Raw genomic sequence first — 14187 nt, 5'->3', positions numbered from 1 at the left:
TTATATCTTAGCTGGAAACAGAAGTCCTCTTATACTAATTTTAATATTTCCCCTTCCTCTTTCTCAAGTTATGAGGTTTATCATAATCTTTATCAGGTTATGATACTGCCAAGATTTCTTTTAGGGCTATGATGCTGGGAAATATTGAGGGCAGGAGGAGAAGGGGATGACAGAGGATGAGATGGTTGGATGGCATCACCGAATTGATGGACATGGGTTTGGGTGGACTCCAGGAGTTGGTGGTGGACAGGGAGGCCTGGCGTGCTGCAGTCCCTGGGGTCACAAAGAATTGGACACGACTGAGCGACTGAACTGAACTGACTACTTCTAATATTGTAAAAGGAATTCTATTATAATTGTCTATCAGTTTCTTTTCAGGTTTGCTGGGTGGTGGCATGATGATATTAACAGCTCTGCTTAAACAGATATGATCATGGAAACTATAATATTAATGCTGTAGTCAAGGATATTAAAAACTTCACAAAGTTAAGTGAACTAAGTTCATTTTGTTATCATTAATTTTAAGCTTCTTACCAAAGTAATAATTTTGTCTTCTGTCTTGTTTCAAAACATCCTGAGGTGACAATTTTAGTTTTAGGCAAGTTGTTTTCACCACCTCTTTCTCTCACTCCCTGTGATAAATCAGAGCAAAGTAATACAAAGACTCACTTTGTCAGTTTGGCACCTAAAGTTTATCTAGAAATGTACCAGGGTTTTCTTTTTTCCTTTTATGTAATTTAAGTTGCAGGTTTTTTTCTAATTTTGAGCTTTTACTTTTTCATTAATAAAGATGCCTATATGTGAGAATAAATATTGAGAATATACATAAAATAAAGTAGTTTATTTACAGTATAAAGACTAAATTTACCAGAATTTTGAATTAAGGAAGGCTTCAGGACCTAAGAAATATTAGTATGAATTTCCAAATTCTGGATTTGTTTTTAATTATTGTTTGTTTATTTTGGCCACATAACTTGTGGGATCTTAGTTCCCAACCAGAGACTGAACCAGGCCCTCAGCACTGAGAGTACCAGGTCCCAACCACTGGGCCGCCGGGGAATTCCATCAAAGTTCTGTGATTTCTACCTAGTAGCTCCTCCTGTATTTGAATACATATTAGGATTTTTACCTTAACTTTTTTCAGCAAAAGAAACCATATTCACAATTCCCATATAATACCTTAGTTCATTGGGATAAAGCTAGAAGAGGGAATTATACTTCTGAATTATGTATTATAAATTTCTTTTTGTACTAACAGTTACAGCTTATTTTACATATTTTAAAAAGTGATAAATATTAATTGAGAATTTGGAAAATACAGGAAAACTCAAAACAGCTAATAAAAATTACCTGCAATTCTACCCATACACAGAGAAAAACTATCATTAATATTTTTGTATATAGTTTAGTTTTTGCACACATACACATTATTTTTACTAATTTTTTTTTGCTGGAGATTTTATGACAGTTGATATTAAGTATGAGAATTAATTTAGGAATTATTATCAAAAATAATACATGCTTCTGATATTCCTGCAATTACCAAAGTGATAAAGGAGCTCAGGATTATTTCTGTATTATTTTCATATTAGGAATATTTCATCCTGTTTGTTTATTCAGTCATTCATTCAATACTTACTATAAATAGATGATCATATGTCCCTCTGTACCCTGGAAAGTCCCAGGTTATGCCTTTTTCCATGATAGTTTTTAAGAGCATTGCCTTTATTCTTAAAAGTAATCAGTTTGAAAAAAAAAAAAGTAATCAGTTTGAATGAAAAATTACATGGTTTTCTTTTATTTCCAAAAATTGAGACAGATAAAAGGGGATTAAAGTAGCTTGAGATGGTAAATCAATCATGGATCCTGCCCTCAGAAACTATGACCTGCCTATTGTTGGAGATAAGAATTAAAATCAATAAGTTACATAATAAGTGAAAAAGATCACAGGAAAGATGCAAAGATTACAGTCGAATCAAGACCTTGATAAACATTTTAGAATTCTAGGGGAAATTTGTGAAGATGCTCTGTTAAAAATCTTGAAGGGATTTACCCTATGATAGACTGATTCCTATACAAACTGCAAAACAACTTTGCTCAGCTCAGTTCCTGACTGGATTAGGTTGATCTGTCCCACTCTACTTGGGCTTCCCAGGTGGCGCTAGTGGTAAAAAACCAGTCTGCCAATGCAGGAGACCTAAGAGATGTGGGTTCGATCCCTGTGTCAGGAAGATCCCCTGGAGGAGGGCATGGCGACGCACTTCAGTATTCTTGCCTGGAGAATCCCAAGGACAGAGAAACCTGGCAGGCTACAACCCATGGGACCACAAAGAGTTGGACATGACGGAAGCGACTTTGCATGCATGCACATGCCACTCTACTTAGCACGGAAAAAAAAAAAAGGTGAAGCAACTCTGATAGAGATAACTCAGAACCTTTAGAACATCTATAGAATCTTATTTTATATATTTATAATGTCTCATAAAATATGTTTAGGCATGGAAAAGTGAGAGCCATATAACAACAACAAAAATACCACAAAGGAAACAGACGATAGAAACAGACCTGCAAGTGAGTCACTGATCACTGTTGGAGGTGTTAGAAAACCAAATCATTGCTCTGAGCGTTGATAAATAAAAGACTCATCCATTTGACTTCTGTTTTCTGTTTGAACTTTATCTCAGAGGAATTAAGTAACTGATAAGTTTTTTTTTTCTTTTAGAGAGAAATCTAACAGCTACAGAAGGTATGGTAGAATGATAATTGCATTATTTTATTGTTTTGTAAAAAAGTAATTGATCAATATAATGTCACCAATGACTATTAAAACAATTAGATGAAAGACTGATGGGGAGTTTTATAATCTATACAACAGGCTGACAGCCTTAAACCCACTGATCAGTCTTAATGTGGTTACTAGAAGACTCAATTTATGTTCTTCCATATATGGTATAACAGAGAGAAAACACCACCTCTAATGAACTATTCTCTCCATACAATTGATCATGAAGCTGATCAAGAATTCATGTCTAACTATAATTCCTAGGAAATACAGGTAACAGAGAAACATGTTAAATGACACAAAGAGACTCAATCCATAAAATCCATAATCTGGATGCTTCTTCAAGAAATAGATAGCAAGCAAAAGGGAAGAGGGGACATCCATAATTTAAAAAAGACATAAGACTCACTGACAGAATATGACACATAAATGTTATTTATATGATGATTTGAAAATCAAAAGTAAAATAAAATATAGAGATGGGACTTCCCTGGTGATCCAGTGGTTAAGACTTAGCCTTCCAATGCAGGGAGTGTGGGTTCGATTCCTGGTCCAGGAGTCAGAAGTCAAGAGCCAAGATCCCATATGCCCCTTGGCCAAAAAATCCCAAGCCATAAAACAGAAACAATATTGTAACAAATTCAATAAAGACTTCAAAAATATAGAGACAATCAGGGAAATTAAAATATTGATTATTTAATATAAAAATTTAATATCAAATGTTGAGCTCAGTTGCGTCTCTTTGCAAACCTATGGACAGAAGCCCTCCAGCCTCCTTTCTCCATGGGGTTTCCCCAGAAAGAATATTGGAATGGGTTGCCACTTCCTCCTCCAGGAGATCTTCCTGATCCAGGGAACCTAGGGATTAAACCTGCGTCTCCTGCATCTCCCGCATTGGCAGGTGGATTCTTTACCACTGAGTCACCTGGAAAGTCCAATATCAAATATTAAAGAATCACTATTAATGTACTTTCGTGGTGGTTTAGTCACTAAATTGAGTCCAACTCTTGCAATCCCATGGACCGTGGCCTGCCAGGCCCTTCTGCCCATGGGATTCTCCAGGCAAGAATACTGGAGTGGGTTGCCATTTCCTTCCAATTAATGTACTTTAAGAAATATTTTTCCTTTTATTATAAAATTGTGTTCCTGTATGGCAGGTGTATATACTAAATTTTTATGGATGGAATGACACTGTTTTAGATTTGCTTTAAAATAAATAAATGGCAGGTATAGATGAAACAAGATTCACATACATATTGACTATTATTGAAGCTCGCTAATAGGGATATGGGGTTCATTTTAGCATTTTTCCATGTTCATATATTTAAAACATTTTTCATAATAAAAAGTCAGTTTTAAAGATTTCTGAAAAACAAACTGAATTAGAAAGAATAATAGGGATTCTCACATACCACTGTAAATTTTGCAAGCATTTTGCAGAGCAATTTGGCAGTATATAAGAAAGAATACTGTGCACTTACAAAAATCCATCAATTCTACTGCTCAATCCACACCAGAGAAAAGCTTTCTCATATGTGTGCAAGGAGACATAACCGAGAATGTTTACTGCAACACTGCTTAAAATAGCAGGATGTAGGAAGCAACCTAAATGGCCATCAGTAGGAGAATTGATTATATTCTTGATAATGAAGTGTTTATTCAATTTAGTTTAAGTTCTTGAAGTACAGCTATGTATATTAACATAATACTATGCAAAAGTACAAATTGCTGAATGGAAATAGTGTGTGATGCTATGAATGTGAAATCTAATAACATGCTAAATCATATCACAATGATAATAATATTTATTAATGCATGACTATACATGTTGAAAAAGTATTAGTATATGCCAAGCATGGTATACACCAAATTTTCTCTTGAAAAGAAGAGGGTTAGTGTTAAGAATAATACACAGAGTGCTTCAAATTTATCTCTAATGTTTTCAAAAGAAAAGGAACCCTAATAAGGCAGAATGTTAATATTTGACAAACCTAGGATGATAATTGAATTGAATTTTTTAGTTCATTTTCTAAAGTTTATTAACTTAGAAATGTTTATAATTAAAGATTTTTAAATAGAACAATATTTTATACTACATCATTGTGTTTATAGAAAAAAAAAAAACCTTACTATACTATGTTAGACGTGCAGGCATTGTAAGGAAGAGTGAAACAATAACCACTTACAATAGGTCTATATATACAGTCAGCTCTATTTTCTACTCTGATGCATGAATGCTGAGACATACCTATTTAAATTCAGATAACAGATAAATACATTTGACTTCAGAAGGCAGTCAATTTATCCCATTTATTTATAACAAAAAAGATAGATATCTTCTACGAAAATGGTCTTGAGTGGTTGCTGTCAATCTTTATGATTACTTTGGAAAGCTGCCACATTATTTCCATGGTGACCATCTGGAATCATATAGACCATTTTATCTCTGCTAAAAGACTCACCTCCAAACCTGTCATAGACATGGAGATTCAGACACAGACAGCTAGCTTGGCGCTGTACCTAGCTTTTACCCACTCCTGATACATCCACTCAATGTTGCTAATGTTATTTGGGGAAAAAAAATTCTAGACAGAAAACTATTTTCTACTAGAAGTTATTAAAATTCTTGAATAAGACAAGTGGTTAAAATTTATGAGTAAAACAAAGTGAAGTCTGAGATACTCCAAGTTAGTCTAACTTAAATATACACTGAGACTTAAAATATCCGTCTCTTGTCTGTATTTTGTTCCTCCAGTATTCTGGGCTTCCCAGGTAGCACTAGTGGTCAAGAACCTACCTACTCATCTAGGAGACAAAAGTGATGCAGGTTTGATCCCTGGGTCGGGAAGATCCCCTAGAGGAGGGGATGGCAACCCACTCCAGCATTTTTGCCTGGAGAATCACATGGACACTTCTAGTAATATCTTAAGCAGGGATGGCATTTTGCTATTGGAAGCAATTTCACATGTGCCATTTCAACAATCCTTTTTTATGGATGAAAAACTGATTCTGAAAGAAGCAAATACACAGTTGGAGAGTATCTGGTCTCCTGAATCCTTGGCCTGCGATCTTATTGCCATATTATAATGAGTAAGACTTGTCTGTAACAACTTCTCAAGCTGACGTAAAAAATAGTTCTTAGCATAGAAACCAATGTATGGGTGACTTGCTGTAAAGAAAATAACACATGAAAGCAGAGCATATGGGACTAAGTACACTCAACAAGTGATGATGTTGCTGATGTTCAGTTGCAACCCTACAGACTGTAGCACCCCAGGCCTCCCTGTCCTTCACTATTTCCCTGAGTTTGCTCAAACTCATGTTCATTGAGTTGATGATGCCATCCAACCATCTCACCCCCTGTCATCCCCTTCTTCTCCTGCCTTTGATCTTTCCCAGCATCAGGGTCTTTTCCAATGAGTCAGCTCTTCACATCAGGTGGCCAAAGTATTGGAACTTCAGTATCAGTCCTTTGAGTGAGTACTCAGGGTTGATTTCCTTTAGGACTGACTGATTTGATCTCCTTGAAGTGCAAGGGACTCTCAAGAATCTTCACCAGAAAGATTATGTGGACAATGGTAACAGATGGGAGAAGCTATGCACACAACTAGAAGGGACTCTGAAGAAAGAAAGAGAAGAAGGGAGGAAAGGAAGGGAAGGAAGAAAAGAAACATGGAAGGGGAAAGAAAAGAAAAAAAAACCTCACTTCCAGAAGAAACTGAAGATGAATCTTTCTAACTAAACTTCCGGGGTTTCATTAAATCCACAATTTCTGCCAAAAGATTCAGCACAGATTTGGGACTTATATTTGACAAGCCCCCATATGCTGCATTTTCCCTCCAAGCTTTTACTCTGGCTTGCGGACTCTGGGGTTGGTTGAATATGTAGTTCTACAGTTGCTAAAAATACCCTGAAGTCCAGCTCCTTCACTCGGATTTTATGCAGTTGATAAAATGGCCACATTGGAGTCATATTTTTCAATCCTTGACTTGTAACCTTTAATAATTCACTTCTTACATAAAAGTAACATCTGTATACATGGGTCATTTACATTTCACTTCAACACAAAGTCAAATCAGAAACTTTTCTTTAAGAAATGGCACCATGAAAGAGACACTATCATCTTTTTCAGGTATGTCAATCAATAGTAAAGATGGCTTTGGTATTGTCTGAAATTACTGCATGAAGTTTAGCTGTCAATACGGGTTGAAGCCCCCAAAGGAACCACGGAGCTATCTATAGCTGCAAGGGTAGTTTCAAGTCAGCCACAGGGGGGAGCTTCCTGCCCCAGTTTCCAGGAGACACCACAGCTGATCTGTTCAGGCATGCCACACCGTGTGCATCTATGCTAATGTCAGCTGGTCAAACCTCTAAGCTGCCAGGATGTTTCCCCATGCTTTTTATCATCATCCATACATCTCAGCAGACAGGACCAGCTACATCATTTGCATAGCCTAGTGCAAAATGAAGACCTAGAGCCCCTGGTTGAAAACATGGAAGGAAAAACATTAACGGTACTGAAATACAAAGCCTCTTCTTTCCAGCCAGCTTTCCCTCCAGCCAGTTACGGGGTAGATGCCATGCAGAAACTAAATCTGGGCAACTCCCCTTTCCCAGTGCCTCCTGCCCCAACTCATGGTAGACTGGGGACCCCCAAGGATATTGGAACAGCATCTCAGAGGCCCGCATGGTACCTGCATGGAGGAGGGGTATGAGGCTCATCCCTGTCCTGTTACTTGCCAGATGCACAGAGGACGTGCCAGTACAGGGAAGAGATGGCCGCGGCCACTTGCTCCCTGGCAATGCAGTGGGGTAAGAAGACCTCGTTGCCAGATCCTGATCTGATCTTCTCACATCCATGCCGACGGTTGCCTGGCAGGGGAGGAGGGTGGCAGTGATCATTGGGCAGGGGTGGGTAGTGGGAGGCTGGATGGGTTCTGGTCGCCAAGGTGGAGTAGAAGGGTGTGGGGTGGGGAGGGAAGCAAGACGCTGAAAACCTGTCCGGGGAGCCAGGACTATGCGTGAGATGAAGCTCTAAACCCCTTAGTACGTGCTCCATTTCCACATGCAACATCACTTATAAAACACAAATTAAGTGATGGAATTATTTGGGAATTTCAAAAAGATGAACTGAGAACAGTAAACCCTGAGTTCAGAGCCCTTCTGATGAGAGACCCACCTGTGTCTGTCTTGGTCACAGGCCAGGGAACCAGCTCTGCCAAGGTCCTGTCTTCTCTGTACCATTGGACCAGGCCACATATGGACATTATCTAAAGAAGAATTAATTGGAGGCTTCAAGGGGATCAGGCAATTTAACAAGGCAATGCTTTGAGTGTATTTTCTGCCATCTCTCATGAGAAATGAAATTGTTTTAATGTTATTTTACAGATGAACTGCCCTTTTCTGCCAATAATATCATTTTTGTATTCAAACATCATATTTTTGTTTCTGGGCACCCACCACTAATGTTTTCATGATCTTTGTGACTTCAGGTGAGCACATTAAGTGTCATATTGCTTTGACTTATCCAATAGCAAGCATGATCTCTTTGTCTAATTTTCTTGAGTAAAAAATGGACTAGTGCAGTGCAAATGAAATTATACAAAGTGTTTCAAGTTCTTATCTCTGGATGAGAATTTCAGATCTTTCTGGATAGATCATGTACTCTCAAATGGTTTACTGAATGGTCTAAACTTGATGGAAATGTACATATTGATCAGTTTTATTTTTCTCCTTCACCTTCAACTGTGCTACGAAAAATCTTTTTTCTGACCGCCTACATTTAGTTTAGAGTCCTTACTTACAGGAATTAAAGAGATATTCCACAGTGCTCTTGTTTCAGATCTCAAAACTCACATCTCTCCTTCCCAGAACAATGTCAGGAGTCAGACTGAAATCTTTTCCTGCCTCTTTCTTCCCTCTTCTGAACTTCCCCTCTTCTGCCTGCTTTGATAGGAAAAAGAGATAGGAAGGTTGGCAAAGGTCTTTGATTTGCCTGGATCTATAGTGGTCCTCTTCTGATTAACACTGAATAATTGTCACCAGGATCTTGGGGTAGATTGGCCCAAGGATGATTGGCAGAGAACATTTGTGAGAAAGCTTTATAGGGGACTTTATGACTGCAGTCTTATCCACACCACTCATAGCACCTGCTGATGGTTCTTTAGCATCTTCCTAAATTCTTTTCTGTGATTGGCTGCCCTCTTAATATGGGCTGCCTCTTAAGATGGCTTTGTCCCACCAACTTCTAAAGAGGGAAGCTCATGTTTCCTTAACTTGTGGGAAATTCAGGCACCCTCACTCCAACAAATGCTAAAAAGGCCACTTATGCATGGCTGGCACATCAGTCTTGACATGTCTAGTCAAGGATCTTCTCCACTTATCAGACCCACACACTGTGCTATATAAAGAGACATCCAACCAGGGACTGAGATGAATTTCTTCCCCGGAGGGAGGCTCATCCAGTCATTTGCCACTTCCCTTCTTTCCACCTCTGGATATGTTCCATCTTGTGAGGCTAAGAGATGCCTATGACGTTATGTGAAGTGACAAGCACTCCTTTTATGATAACATAATATGGAGTCAAATTAGCACTATAGTTAAAAGTCACAGTGTAAGACATAAATCTGTAAGCATTCTTTAAGATGGGTGGTGAGTTGGAAGATTCAGATGGAATCCACTGCCTCTAAGAATAAAGGAGGGTATCAAGATTGGAGGGAGAAGAGCCAATTTGGGAGAGACATACATGTGGCAAAAAAAAAAAAAAAAAAACAGCATCTGCCACTTGGAAAGAGATGGCTCCACCAGGTGAAGGACAGAATGCGCTCCACTGATGTGACTTTCAGAAAAGGTCCTAGCAGTAAGACACAGCTGGGCAGGACAAGGAAAATGCAGGATGTGAAGGTGGAGTGACCTGGAGAAAGGCTCAGGAGGCAGGCTTGGCCCTGCCCCCACCAGGCACCGCCTGAGCGGTGTGATCGCCATCTCTATGTACATGTGTAACCACTCACTCACTGGGTATCTTTTTCTTTTCAATCCTCAGGAAGAGGCAGCCAGAATTCTCGCCCACCAGCCAGTGTCCGTCGGCACATGTGCAGCTTTGAAAACCCCCACACTGCAGTGAATGTGTAAGAGAAGCTGCATGGAAACTAGAGTGGTTTGCCCCTTGCTTTCTCTCTCCTGGGTTTTTCTACTTTCTAACATGGAAACAGAAGTGGTGCATGCCATCAAGGACGAGGAACCATTACGTGCCATGGTTTGCACGACTGCCTTAATTTGATTGCCCATTGTTCTTAAAAGGACACTGTCAAGGTGTTAGTCTCTCTGCTTTTTTGCTTATGTTTTCATGCAAGATGCAACACTTTTTCCCATTCTATAGGTTCACTTTTGTTTGTGACTTCCACTCACAAGCTTGAAAGTGAATTGTCCCTCTTTACAAATTTGTCAGCTTCTCCTGGGCGAACAGAGCTCTTTTCTTTTCTTTGCCTTTTTTTTTCTTTTTTTTTTTTTTTGCTGCTGCACAAATGTTTGATATGATCCTGTCTGCATTTAAGTAAAGCCATAATCTGAATGGAAGAATTCCATAATGTCAGTTGGGGTGACAATCCATAATGTCAGTGGGGGGTTGGGCACCAAGACGAATTTCTGCTAGGTGCCTCCTATCCCCCAGGGAGCACAAAACAAAAGTTTTGTGAGTCCCCCAAAAAAGTGAGTTTTGCAAAAAAAAAAAAAAAGGAAAGGAGTTATTTTCCCAGAATTCGGAGTGCTTTTATCAGATTCTCTCCATCTGATAAAAACAGTGCATGTTTGGTCCAATTTTTGACCTTTAGATCTTGACAGTGTCTCTTTAAGTCAACAAAAGAACATGAACCATGTCCAATTCATTGTGCTCAGAGTCTGTGGTCATTCTCAGCTGTTCCTTTGCAGCCCTTCAAACTCCTGGGAGAGTCAAAGGTACACATTCCTGCAGCAGAAGGGAGCTCCCTGATGAGGTGTCTGTGGCTCGAATAGCTCTTCAGATGAGAAGAGCCCAATTTGTTCAGATGTTTGCTGCTAAGCCTGGCTATGGAGCCCAGTGAGCAGGGCCCTAGCGGCTCTTCTCTTCACTCAGTGGAGTGCACGGGGAAGTCGTGTTCTGACGTCCCCTGGAAAGGCCCCAATAGAATGAGTGTGGTCCCAATCAAATCACACTGACCCTTAGAGGGAAACAGGTGCGGTTGGGAGGACTCTGCGCATAGAGATCAGAGCCTCTCTCATCTTCCAGGATGCATTCTCTCTAATTCTCCCAAATTCAAAAGCACTGAGTGTTTCTTGCATCAAGGGTTGAGTCTTGACCAAGGACACAGTAAGGACATCCTGATGATGACAGCTGCTGGCTGCCTGTCAAAAGGAATTGATGGGTCTAGGAGACGTGCTTGTCCTGTCATGACAGCAGGGCCAGAGAGAGAGGAGAGGCACCTAACATATCATGACTTTAAGGTGAGTGCCGAAAAACAGCAAAGGTGGAAAGTGGTCCACGTGTGGTAGGTGAAAAAAAAAATAATGCAACAGTCAGCAAAGCAAACAGGTTGATTATAAAGAAGTTTTGAAATAAGACTATTCACACTTCCTGGAGACAATAAAGGATCAGGAAGAAACTACTAGCTTCCCAGCTGTGCACCATAGCATAAGACTGGCTATTTTTAGCCTTAGTTGTTCCTGGGGAAAAAAAAAAAATTATGTTCTTTTTGTGACCTTCGATTTCCATGGCTCTTGTGAACAAGCCAGGCAAAAGGACTAGTGATAGAAATAAAGCTGCCTACTGGATCTTTAAGGTCGGCCTGGATCTCTCCCTCCTCTGAGGAATAAGCCCTGCAGAGCAATACAGCTGCCCTCTATTTCCAGGGCAAATGTGAGGACTCCAGGTACTGCTGAAGAGCATCAAGGGACTTGCTATTAAAGTGATAAGTCTGGAAGCATGGAGCATAGAATAAACTATAATGCTTCATCTGAGCTTTTCTTCAAAAGGAATATAATCTAGGCTCATCTATACTTCCTGGAAGAATATAACTACAGCTGGTTTATCTCCGCTAAAACAACACTGCTGTACCAATATGTTGTCATAAACAAATGTTGGCACCAGAATTTCTTTCCTCAGCCAGCAATCATGATTATGTTCGGCCAAAGGCCATTTAAAATATACTTAGAAAAAATCTAAGGACTTAGGTGGCAGTACAGTAGTTAAGACTTTGCCTTCCAATGTCGGGTTCCAATGCCTTCCAATGTGGGTTCCATCCCCGGTCCAGGAGCAAAGATCCCATGTGTCTTGCAGCCAAAAAAAAAAAACAAAACAAAACAAAACATAAGCAATATTGTAACAAATTTAATAAAGACTTTAAAAATGGTACACATTTTAAAAAGTCTTAAATAAAGGACAAGTTTAGAAACCATCAGAATTCTACTCTTCAGTTGGAAATATATTTGTCAGTTTTCTTGGGACAGTAGACCCTAAACCTGGACAAAGTTTATGGGCTCTTCCATGCTCTGTTGACCTTGATGAGTTAATTTCATTTGTAGATGTCTTTTTCTTTATTAATTTATTGGAGAAGGCACAATGCAAAGCAAACTGATTTTGTGTTGTCTTTTATCCCAAATCATATAACTTTAGGATATTCAATGTGATTGATCTGAAGATTCTCAAAGGAGGATTGTACACTTAGACTTTGTAATATTGTAAATTTCAGCAAGTCAGATGATTTTCTGATCATCTTATGGTGAAGTTAGAATCAGCAAGGAGAGGGATAAAATTCACAGTGCTGCTATCAGCAGCAACTCCCATGTTCTCATAATATTAAAAAGCATTTGTCTTCACCAACAAAGGTGAAGCATCTGTCTTCACCTTATAAGCAGTGCTGATTCAATAAGATGAGAAATTTTGAATATTCAGAGAAGTTTCTGAATATTGAATGCTCAGAAAAGCTTCCAGAGAATATATATTGAATATGCAGATTTAGGAGGGGAGGCTTTCAAGAAGGGAAGCTGGAGTTAGTGGGAGTTCTTTGTATTGAAGACTAGCTTGGGGTTGCCTAAGAAAACAGGTGTCTGACTCAAATGGTTTCAAACAGTTCCCAACACCTGAGATGCTACAAGGATCACTATTCAAGCTGCACTCTGATACCAGCTTGCTGAAGAACATGGAGGTGAGATACTTGGACAGGCCAGCTCTGGCCTCCCATCCAGGCGGGTCTCCCTTAGGGCAACACCAGCCTTTCCTTGGAAGGTCACACGTCCCAGCCACAGCTGCTGGGTGATGCGGAGCTGTCCGCAAGCCAGTGAGCCATTCTCTCCAGGCTATGACCCAGTGGCATTTCCTGCTTCCATTTTCATTTTTAAAGAAAACAAATGTTATCCTGCTCAGGTTCCCAGGACTGAGACTTCCTCCCCTAGGGAAGACGTCGCCTTGCCAGGGCTCTTTGGAAGCCATCCTTCTGTCTGCTGTGCGGCTATTAAGCCTAGTAGCAGAGTCTTGAGTTGGACATAAGGCAGACAGGTGTTGAGCAAGCTTCCCCCTCAGGCAGCTTGTGCAGGATGCTTTCCTCCGGATCTCAAACACCCACCCACTGGTGTTCCCATTTTAGGCCTCTCGGCAGCAGAGAGCAGCGCGTTCTGCAGATGTGACTAGTACTTACCGAAACAAATACAACAGACAGGATCACTCTGAATGCCAAAGATATACTAATCTGTTTACACCACCCACTTCCAACTCTTCTCTGAGGTGATGTAAATAGTGGGTTTTCTGTTTGGGGGGGATTGTGATACTTATCTAATGAAATAAAAACCAAAGCAAGATCCTGAGCCGGTTGGAGCTGGATTTGCAGCCCTCCGCCTTCTTAGCTCTGCGTGACTGTCCATGTATTCATCCTCCGTGTCTCTAGTCCCTTCCAGGCCTAACAGCAATTTCCTCCAATTACTTCAGTATCAGTAAATATATTTAGCCACTCAAGGTATCCTCTGACAAGGTACTTTCTGGCAATTTTGTGGTGTTTCTAAATCAGATTGCTTTTCCTAAGATTAGGGAACCAAGTAACATTAAATTATAGAAGAAAGAAGCCGGCGGATTTGAAAGATAAGGTATTAAAGCTATCCGGGATTAAATAAAAGCATTATTTCATAATAATATTACATCTTTATAATGTATTTATTGCTTTTTACTGCCCCATATTTTATACATTTTTCTCTTAATATCACAGCAATGAGTTCCTAACCTTTTCAAATAGGATAATCACTTTTCACACCAAAACGGTTATCAAATACTCACCTGAACCTGTAATGGTAATCGTACCTTTATTAGCTTGAACACAAAACAGACCCAAAAAAGCTTCTCAGAACTTAGTTACACTTGTATCTAGAAGTACAATTTATCAATA

At 39.5% G+C, this 14187-nt stretch overlaps 1 protein-coding gene across 3 annotated transcripts in view; it reads left to right on the top strand.

Annotated features, from left to right (window-relative positions):
- GRM1 (glutamate metabotropic receptor 1) overlaps positions 1–14187 on the top strand; it is a 402017-nt gene that overhangs the window by 381153 nt on the left and 6677 nt on the right. The window contains exon 9 of one of the 3 annotated variants that reach the window (XM_070461685.1): positions 9825–9909. The exons of the other annotated variants lie outside the window; for them this stretch is intronic. Coding sequence (XP_070317786.1) covers positions 9825–9885 — 61 coding nt within the window. The 3' untranslated portion in view covers positions 9886–9909. The remainder of the gene's footprint in view (positions 1–9824; positions 9910–14187) is intronic. 3 annotated transcript variants of the gene reach the window in all.

The sequence above is a fragment of the Odocoileus virginianus genome, chromosome 34 (genome assembly GCF_023699985.2).
Source record: "Odocoileus virginianus isolate 20LAN1187 ecotype Illinois chromosome 34, Ovbor_1.2, whole genome shotgun sequence".
NCBI lineage: Eukaryota > Metazoa > Chordata > Mammalia > Artiodactyla > Cervidae > Odocoileus > Odocoileus virginianus.
This window is presented reverse-complemented; position numbering and strand designations above follow the sequence as displayed.